Source organism: Marmota marmota, unplaced genomic scaffold (assembly GCF_001458135.2).
Source record: "Marmota marmota marmota unplaced genomic scaffold, marMar, whole genome shotgun sequence".
In the NCBI taxonomy this organism is placed as follows: Eukaryota; Metazoa; Chordata; class Mammalia; order Rodentia; family Sciuridae; genus Marmota; species Marmota marmota.
In genome coordinates, this window is record NW_026000174.1 from 45714960 (window position 1) to 45725442 (window position 10483).

The 10483-nt window shown below is 42.7% G+C and overlaps 1 protein-coding gene across 21 annotated transcripts in view; it reads left to right on the forward strand.

Moving 5' to 3' along the window:
* The window catches only part of Cd44 (CD44 molecule (Indian blood group)), an 81908-nt gene extending 73641 nt beyond the window's left edge, over nt 1–8267 (forward strand). For all 21 annotated transcript variants that reach the window (XM_015477779.2, XM_015477772.2, XM_048788581.1 and 18 more), the window contains 2 exons: nt 890–968; nt 7329–8267. In XM_015477779.2, coding sequence (XP_015333265.1) covers nt 890–968; nt 7329–7533 — 284 coding nt within the window. In that variant the 3' untranslated portion in view covers nt 7534–8267. The remainder of the gene's footprint in view (nt 1–889; nt 969–7328) is intronic.
* Nucleotides 8268–10483: the final 2216 nt, after the last annotated feature.

A 10483-nucleotide genomic window follows, 5' to 3' on the forward strand; every position in this document is an offset into this window, starting at 1 on the left:
CAATAGGGCACAGTCATACATGGTATCAAAGAGATTTTCAAAAATATAACTAAACAAATGGACAAAAATATCTCACCATTCAGAAGCTCCATGGTTACTATTTTCATCTGTATTCTTCCTGTTGTCTTTCAATGTAATTTATGTACAAAAATAGAACTGTATGGCGCGTGTGGTCTGGTCAACCATTCCTGGTGGTTGACCACAGCTTTTTCACATAGTTTACTATTTTCTTTTTGGATATATACAATGGATATATCCTAATTTATTTAACCAATCCCCTACCATTAGATATTGGGTTGTTCCTAACTTTTAATATTAGAAACAGCACAGTAAAGTGCATCTTTACAGCTAATTTTGAGATTCTGTAAGTTCCAGGAAGTATAACTATGGGATCAAAAGCATGAATATTTTGAAAACTCTTGCAAATGGAGCCAAATGACCCTCATTACGTGTGCACAGATTCACCCGCTTTCTACCTCCCAAGCAGGGTCCTTTGCCACACTCACTAGAATGTGACCTTCATTTTTGTTTAGAATGTTTCTTTCAAAAGAAGCATAAATTTCTTTTAACCTATTTAATAATACTGCACCAAAGGCATCTACAAGTCTCAACAAGTCACCCTAGATGTTTTTGGAAAGAGATTTCTCGTGGTAGGACTTGAAAATGCTGACTGATGATAAAAGATTCATTCAGGAGGCCTGTTGGACAAGCAGCTACAGAAAAATTCTTATTTTACAATGACCTGCCTGGTGGCTGAACCTTTTGGTTGGAGGGCTCTCGGTGCTGACTGTGGTTCTTATTTGAAACAGGTTGATTTTTAAACTGCATTTTTGGTTTTACAAAGTACATTTCCAAAGCTCATGCGTGTCCTTTGGTTCCTTCACACCAGAGTGGCTCATCATCTTGGCCTCCCTCTTGGCCCTGGCTTTGATTCTTGCAGTCTGCATTGCTGTCAACAGTCGGAGAAGGTAAGAGGCTGCCCCTTGGGGCCTGCGACTTGGGGGAGGCATCAATAAACTGAGGCTTTATGTCCTTGCTGCTCAGAGTGTAGTTCCTGTGACCAGCAGCCTTGGCTTCCTGGAAGCTTGTTAGAAATGCAGAATCTTAGTCCCAACCCCAGACCTCCTATTTTAGAGTTTGGGCTTTAACAAGATCCCAGGGCTTGGTGGGCATGGCACAGTTTAAGAAACCCTCCTGTCCCATTCTTTAGAGAAAGGAGACATTGGTGAGTAGTTGGACCCCCACTTTTAAATGGTTATTGAATCTCATGGTTCTTAATTTTTGCAGAATTAAACCCAATGAAGACTCTCTCTCATAAAAGTTATGAAATAGCTCACAGGGAATGCACAACAAAGTAAAGATTCATTCATTGATTTGTTAAATAAACATTTATTAAGTGCTTTGAGGATCCACAAAATATGGAAAGATTCAGGGATCTTTAGCCTGACGTCCATGGAACCTTCCAGAACCCTTGCCTGAAGCATGAATTAGCTTTGTGTGTCTTTTTTTTTTTTTTGTAATAATGTTTTCTATTTTCTGGAAGCTGCAGTTACAAGAATTCAGGTTATAGCCTAGGAAAACTTGCTAACATTGAGATCTATGGAACAATAAAGAACTTTCCTTAGGAGAGTGGGTAAAGACAGAGTACTCCGGTGGATAAAGACAGAGAAGACCTAGAGAGAATGGGCAAGTGTTCTCTTTGCCTGTCCTTAGAGGCCCCTCTCTCTTCCTACCTCAACCGGGGCTTAGCAGTTTGAAAATTATTTGCATGGCACATACACATAGTTAAGCCACAAGCAGGCACCAGAAATAATGCTACCCAGGGTGAACAGGAGGACAATAATAATTCTCGCAACAGAGGAAATGAGCATTAACCAGGCAGACTTTAAAATAAAGGTGTACTTTTATATAAGTGGAAATTTTCTGCCCAAGACTCTTTAAAGACTCATTATGAAACCTTTGTAATATTAAACCGTTCGTAGATGTCCCCCGGGATTGCTTCTAAAGTAAGAGAATCTTATTTTCAGGTAGGGCTGCCTGCATTGTGCCTCTGAATCATCTCACAGGCCAGAAAATGCCCCTTAGTTTGGGAGAAGACCTAGAGAGGAATTATAGACTCTTGGTTGTTCACTTTTAGAAAACAATAAACAACTAATACCATGTTGTGCATAACCTTTGTAGTCTCCAACTATCTGAGGAAATAAATAGTACCAAATTTATACTGGTACAAGTTAATAAAAGTAGTATATTTTGGTGCCCCTGGGTTCAGTCCACACTACCAAAAAAAAAAGTACTATATTAAAGTCAATAGCTGTGTTTCTCTATATACCTTTGAGAGCATTAAAAAAAAAATCAGTCACACAAGGAACAAGAACCAGGGGTCTAAAAAACCTATGTGCTCCTATTAATGAAAAGGGATTTTTTTAAAAAAGATGAATCTAAATAATGTGACAAAGAATCTTTATACTTCCCCCAGCTTCCTTGTCTTCCCTTGGATTACTGTTGCTCAATTAAATATGAATTTCCCATTGTTTGAAATCAGTCCTTTTGTCATAGGCCCTAGAATGTACCCCTAATGCTCACATATACAGTCCATAAGTTTTGCACATGTCACCATGGAGACCTTGGCCTGCATGCTGTCGACGTGGGGAGCGCTCCGAGAAGCAGCTCAGCTGTCCCCAAGAGCAGCTGGGGTCTGTACATCGTGGAGGGTTAGCTCCCTGTCTTGTCAGCAGCAACAGAGAGGACAGGGCCTCATGATCCCGGGTCCTCTCCTCCCAAGACCAGCAGTCACCATAGCAACAGGCAAACAGGGACACACAGGACCCAACAGAGCAAGTATCTCACTGGGAAAGTAGCTGTGTGAATGCCATAAATTACTGTGTCCCGATTTGATAATTGAAAACAGATTTGCCACTCAGCTAAAGGATGGTTAACGGCTGCACAGGCCCTGAATGTTTACTGCATTCCCAAAGCCAACAGCCCATTTCTAATCCTGTTAGAAGGCTGGGGCCTTTCTGCTTTGGGTGTTAACACTGAAGAGTGATGCAGAATCCTATTTTCATCAAAGAACGTTTGGTTGAAAATAGGACCTCAAAGCAGACTTATTCATTCAGCAAACATCTTTTTTAATTTTATTTTGGTACCGGGCATTAAACCCAGGAGCACTTTATCACTGAGCCACATACCCAGCCCTTTTTTATATTTTATATAGAGATAAAGTTTCGCTGAGTTGCTTAGGGCCTTGCTAAGTTGCTGAGGCTGGCTTTGAGGTCTGATCCTCATGCCTCAGCCTCCTGTGCTGCTGAGATTACAGGTATGTGCCACCATGACCAGCTCAGCGAATATCTTTTGGGTGGCTCCCGTGACCATCAGCACTGGTGAGAAGGAAGAGAAAAAATGAAGCGTGCTGTTCCTTCCATAGAAGAATCTTGAGTTTTAGTGGTTGTATAAGCCTGTCAGATTTGAGTCACTTATTATTTGTGGAGAACACCCTCAGTGCCAGCCATTGTATAGGGATTATGGTTGAAAGAGGAAAGATGTTAGTGGCTGATGTTGACGCACAGGATTGACCATGACAAAGTGCTCTGTGAGACACTGACGTAGGGTGTTCCATGACTTCTTCAACTTTCCCCACCCCCCGCCATATTCCAAAATTGCTTTCGTTGATGTTCTTTTTGAAACCAGCCTCATTGAATGACAGCTCCCCAAGGGGAAATGGACTTGATTTACCCCCACTAAGAGCACATCATTTCAGGAGTCAATTGGGGTGGTAGATATTGGATGAAGCCCAAGAGAAGCAGCCTGCAGGCATCTTTCCCTTAAAGAATTTTTCCAATGTGTCTGAAGAGGAAAAAAGACCTGAGGACATTGTCAGAGAAGACTTTCCAAGACAGGAGGGATTTAAGGACATTTCTAGACTGATTGTGCAGAAAAGACCTCCGCAGGTCTCTGCTCTTATGGGAATAATCATATTTTCTGTGAACCCAGAAGGCAGTTACCCATCCTCTTCTTGGTAGGTCCCCTCCATAAATCTCCATAATTTAGAAATGTCTTCCCGGTCTATTTCCACTGTCTAGCTTGCTGGGATCCTGCTGGTTACAACAGTGCTATTCAATCACACTTTCTGAGTGATGGACACATGCTGCATCTGTACTGTTTGTCCATAGCCACTAGCCACCTGTGGCTCATGAGCACTTAAAACACGGCTAGTTCCACCAAAGTAGTGAATTTTAATCCCAGTGGCTCAGGAGACTGAGGTAGGAGGATCTCGAGTTCAAAGCCAGCCTCAACAAAAGCCAGGTGCTAAGCAACTCAGTGAGACCCTGTCGAGTGTCCCTAGTTCAATCCTCAGTAGCCCCCAAAATAAAATAATAATTTTAAATTTTACTCATTTTGTTTAAATTTAGTTGACACTTACACCTGTGGCTGGTGGTTACTTGTGTTAGATGGCACAGTTCTAAAACAACCCAAAATAAATTCCTAAATATCTTTTAAAGATTTTTCAGGTAGAAGAGACGTGAATCAGTTGTTAAGTTAGTTGCCAACGAAGCCTTTTGAGATAAATTCCACCATGTCCTAAAAGTTCGTTACCTGGATATTAAAGCCCATCCAGCCTGCCCTGCCCCCTCCTGGTGAGCCCTCCATCTGGTGGTCACTGTGCTTGGTCACAGCGGGACCTTTCTATGAGAGAAGACAAAGGCAAAACACAAGTCAGCAAGGATCCCCGGCCTTGGGAGTCATAAGGTCTAAGCTGTGACTCTGGCAATGTGACTCTGGACAATACCCGTGACCTCTGGACTCAGTGTTCAGTTTACATAAAAAGGAGTTGAGCTGGATGATCCCTAAGGTCTCTTCAGCTGCTGTTCCTCCTTCATTCCTAGAACTAAGGAAAATGGAAAATTTAGCCCTTATCTTTTGAAACTATTTATTAAGCACCTAGATCACTCAATATTGGACTGAGTTATTTGCGAGAATCGTCTTACCCTCCTCCAAGAGCTCAGACAGATAATGGAGATACATAAATCCAAAGAGGAGAGGAGCCAGCCAGAGGTCAAGTGTAGTATTCCTGTGTTCTAAGGTCAAGTGCTATTTACTTCCAAAATCAGCTTCATTTAGATTAATAACATGTTCGTCTCCGCCCCTGCATGCAGAGACAGATTTTTGGTTTTTATGCTTACAAATCACTTTGCCACAGTACTTCATTCCCCTGCTCACCCATCCAATGGGCAGGCAAATAGAAATTACTTTAATGAGGCAACTTTCCTCCAAAGAACACAGAATACCACCTGAGGATTTAGAATCATGCAAGTGGCAGTCTAGTTGTAGCCCTTTAAACCCTTTTAATAGTACATAAAACATGATGGGAGGAGGAGGCAGCCAGAGGAAATCAGCCTAGTCCATTTCACATGCCTCTCGTTATGCCAGCAATTACAGCCAGCCTCTTCTTGATCGCTTCCTGAATTCCGGATACCCGTCTAAGTGCTTAGTGTCCTCAACCCACATTGTTCATAAAAGCAATAAATAATAACAATAATAGACTCTTTTATTGAGTACCAGGATCTGTGTTGAGGTCTCTCCATTCTCCTGTGAGGCTGATAACTCTCCATTGCCTCATTTCACAAGTACCCCAAACTGAAGCTCAGAGAGGTTGAATAGCTCCAGGTCACACAGCTGCAAGGTCTCCCAGCCCAGCCTCCCAAACCCTGCTCTTGACCATGCACCCTACTCTGTGGGCTTTATCCACGCCCCCTGTCCTCGTAACTTTGCTCCGTAGTTCAAGCATCTTTCCCTCTACCCTTCACCAAGCCTCATGCCAGAGGATATAAGATCCACCCCCTGTGGAGGAGGTATAATTTCTATTTCCCCAAACAAAAGATTAAAGTTTATAGCCTTGGCAGTCCTACAGGGAATGGCCTGTGATCATGAATAATAGAGGCTTTGTCTCTATAACTCAAATATCCAGCGGCAAAGTGAACAATTCCGTCTTCATACTGTTTCCAGATATCCAGATGGTTGGCAGCACTGATAAGAGCCAAGCAGGGCTGGGCTTTTGGTCATAAAAGTCTAGATTTGAATATTGACTCTGTCAGTCTTATCCCTTAGGTGACCTCAAGAAAGTTATTAAACTTCTCTGGGCCCCAGTTTCCACTGCTGTGTGATGGGGACGATTGCTGCTTTGTGGGACTATTATAAGGATCATAGAAAATTATTTGCGAAGAGTCTGGAGTTCAGAAAGTATTTAACGAATGCTAGTCCTTCTCTTCCCCGCCCTCCTGGTAGTTGTGAAACTGTGCAACTTTGCTTCCGTCAAGCACCGTTTTCTAACTGCTCTGTGTGTAGCTGTGATCATGTTACAGGAAAGAGGAAGCCCTGCACCAGGCCGGGAGGGTGAGGCAACGCTATGACAATAGCAGGACAGTCTCATGCTCATTTGTAGAAAACCTTCTTCTGCATTTGAGTCTTAAGTAAGGTGATGAAGAAACCTTAAAGTAACAGAGAATAATTTATCTTCTACCCAGGGTTATACGTGAGCGAACCAATGTTAGGGAAAATCAAAAATATGGCCTCTATTTCTAGAACAATGTTGTTTTATTCTTCTCTGTGCAAGCAGTAATAACACTGACAAGGCCAACAAATGTTGAAGGGGAGAGCAAGTAGTGCGACTTTCTTGAACACACAAATCAGAATGATTTACAATCGTCATGTTGACAGTTCACCTGAGTCTGCAGGAACTGCTGCAGTGTTCACAAAAGTCAACATTTCCATTGCATGGTGTGGTAGGAGAAGAATTAGAGCTTGGGAGTCAGACCGACCAGGGTTTGAATCCTGACTCTTTTACTGCTTGTTAAATATTTTGGGAAAAATACTAAATGTTCAGATCTCCAATTCTTCCTGTGACAGGATGATAATAATAGCGCTGGGTTCCCAGAGTGTTGATCACGGATTCTCCAACCCGACCGTGCATCAGAAGCCCTCACAGGCTTGTTATACCTCAGGTCCTGGGCCCCAACCCTAGAGTTTTCTGATTCACTGAGAATTCCCATTTCTAACAAGTTCCAAAATGATGCTTTTGCTGTTGGTCCAGGGACCTCACTTTGAGAAATGCTGGTTGTTAAGAGTTGATAAGATAAAGTAGAGAAGGTATCAAGCTCAGTGCTTTCAGGTCATTATAAGCTGTGGTGATGGTCATGGTCATGACTGAACAGTGATGATGGTCATGAAGATGGTGATTGAGTCATTTGACCCTGTCTCCACTTTATCTTAGTCAAAAGGCCAGAAACCCATGCTCATTTTACCCTTTCTCTCGATGTTTTACAAATGATTAGGTGTGGGCAGAAGAAAAAGCTGGTGATCAACAATGGCAATGGGACCGTGGATGACAGAAAGCCAAGTGGACTCAACGGTGAAGCCAGCAAGTCTCAGGAAATGGTGCATTTGGTGAACAAGGAGTCATCGGAGACCCCAGACCAATTTATGACAGCCGACGAGACACGGAACCTGCAGAATGTGGACATGAAGATCGGGGTGTAACATCTACACCATTAACTTGAAAAGAAACCACAGTTTGAAATATAACCATTACAGGGAGCTGGGACACTTCACAGATGCAATGTGCTACTGATTGTTTTATTGGGGACTTTTTTTTAGCATAAAATTTTCTACTCTTTTTTGTGGTTTTTTTGTTTTGTTTTGTTTTTAAAAGTCAGGTCCAATTTATAAAAACAGCATTGCTTTCTGACATTAGGACTCAGTTAATAATCCACAAGAATCTGACAGTTCCAGTTCCCCACTAGAGGCCTTCACCCCTTCAGGGTGTGCTAAAGATGGCTTCTAACAAAGACCACAAATGCATGTGTCTGATTCCCAACCTTCTCCATACCCTACCTCCCAGCTAACAGTCACCAGCTAAGGACATTCCCGGAGGCTAAAAGAGATTGGTCCCTGGGAGAAAATCTGAACGGGCCCATATTGTCCCTCCAGCAGCCCATCCCTGGGCATTGCTCTCCAGTGAGGGTAGGGGTTTGGGGTATACTGGTTATACATCCCTTTTAACAAACAGACCCCCCTGGAAATTTTTCAGATGCTTCTGGGAGACACCCAAAGGGTGAAGCTATTTATCTGTAGTAAGCTATTTATCTGTGTTTTTGAAATATTAAACCCTGGTGGTCCTTTGATCAGTATGATTTTTTTTTAGGTTACTTTGTCAGAGGCATAAAAGGGTTTCAGCTGATACATAATAAATATCTGTACTTCTTCCATTTTAACCCTTTGTGCTGTGATCCTTCTGTCTCTAAAACCAGCAACGCCTGGGTCTCTAGAGCTCATTGGGATAATCTGAGAATGGTCCTCCTTAAACTCATCTCAGAGTCCCTGGACTCCCACTCAGGATCCCTCAGCCAAACCTCACAGATCAAGGAAGGCAGCACTGTTTGATTTCTGAGGCTGTTCAAAAGCTTTCTCTTGGATTCTGGAGTCAGAATTGTGAGCAGAAGAGCTTCAGCCGCTTTGGGGTTTTAATGGCCACCTTTCTGTCCCCTTGAAGGGTTTTGAGAAATCATATTCCATTTTTATCACCTGCCATTTGTGGGGTCCCATTTCATAGATGCTGACCCTAGTGGTGATTTCCAAAAAAAACATATCATTATGCCTTTTGACCTCTCATGATTATAAATGAAAAAGTATGGTCAGTGGCCAACTGATTGGCATAGGTTGGTGGGTGGGGGGGTATGTGGTATAGATCTTATTCCACTGTTTTATGGCATATTTGTTTGTCTGCCCCCCCATGCAGTTTCTGACTGGGATGAGTTAAGTTCCTGGGGAATCCCTCAAAAGGTTACAGGGTTTCTCACCACTGGAATCTTATCACCAGAAAAGCAGGTTTATGGCTAAACAAGAGAATAATGGCTTTATCCTCTGTCCTGTGTTTTTCCAACTTGGCAAGTCCTTTGGGGCACCTCTTCATCATTCAGGATGTGCCATTGGTCCTGGAACTTCCAGGGGCTACTCATGACCGATAAGGTTGACGCTCTCAAGTAAGGGTTCTCCCTTTTTAGGCTTCCAGAAAAGTCGCTCATTGCCTGAACTGCTGTGCTTCACAGGCAATGTTTTTCAAGTCAAAAATAGGAGAAGAAGGGGGAAAAAAATCCCTACTTAAAAATGAGGACTGGTTTGTACAAAGAGTTGACAGGAAGGGTATATTTAAAGGAGAGATGCAAACTTTCCACTCCTTCCCAACCGCTGCTCTTCCTACCCGCTCTGACCTTCTCCCTCCGCTCTGGCCACAATCTTAAAAAGGAAAACTCCTTTCTCTCCTTCTGTGAATGTTTTTGGCTACTTGCATGTTCAGATACCTGGTTTTCTTTTTTATTTTCCTTTTCAAGTTGAAAGAAAATGGACTTCAGTTTTCTCTGGGTTGTCACTCCCACCAGTATTTAAAAATTCCCCTTTTTTTCTAAGGGATTTCTTGGCTCTGCCACACACCCAGACAGGCTCCCTCAGGCTCTTTAACCTGAATGCCACAAGCCACTCTGGGATCGGCTTTAAGAGGGCCCTGCCAGGCTCCACCTGTCCCCCAGATTCTTTTGGGGGCACATTGGAGAGTCAAGTCTCACAGCTAGAGATGATTTCCCGCCCGTTCTAGACATTTTCCAACAAACAGGCAGGGTAGGAAATGATTTGACATAATGGCCATGACTCTGAAAGCATAATTTGACCACATGTCATTCCTACCAATGACATGCCAGGTGTCCTGGACTAAGTCATTAAACTGGGCCCTTGTTACAAAAGTAAGGGGCCACCATTTAACTATATCACAAAGCAACCCGAGAGCTTAAGGCATAATTTTCCCCGAAATTGTCAATCTTTTATGTCTCCTAAGGGCCTTCCTTAAATTAGCTCTGGGTGAAAAAATCAAATGAGGCAAAAGACACCTCCAACTCCCCATTTTGCAGGTTCTAGCCTGTCAACATGTATTCTTCCAGCAGAACCTCTCAAAAGGTTTTGCACTGAAACCCATAACATCAAGAATCAGTTTTGTGTCAACATTCACTCAGTGATGTCACAGCAGAGCAGTAGAAGAGAGGAAATATCCAACTTCTCTGGAAGAATGAAATGTCCTTAAGAACAAGAAGAACAGGTTCATTTGCTTTTGTCCTAGGTGTGTCTTGTTGTAAGTCCTCGGTGTGGAGTTAGCAAAGACTGGCCCATTGTTCATGTTTGTACAATGATCATTGCTATTGCTACTTGGATTTTTCAGAGCATACCCTTCCTCTGGTTTTTGTATATTTATTGATGGACCAATAATAATGAGGAAAGCATGACATGTATTCTGCCCGGTTGAAAGCACTTATTGGAAAATATTAAAAGGCTAACATTAAAAGGCAAAAGGAAATGGACTCAGAAGTCTCTAATTCAAGGGAAATGGGAGGCTGGGAGGGACGAGCTGTGGTTGTCTCTCTGGGTAAAATGGAAGCACAAAGTC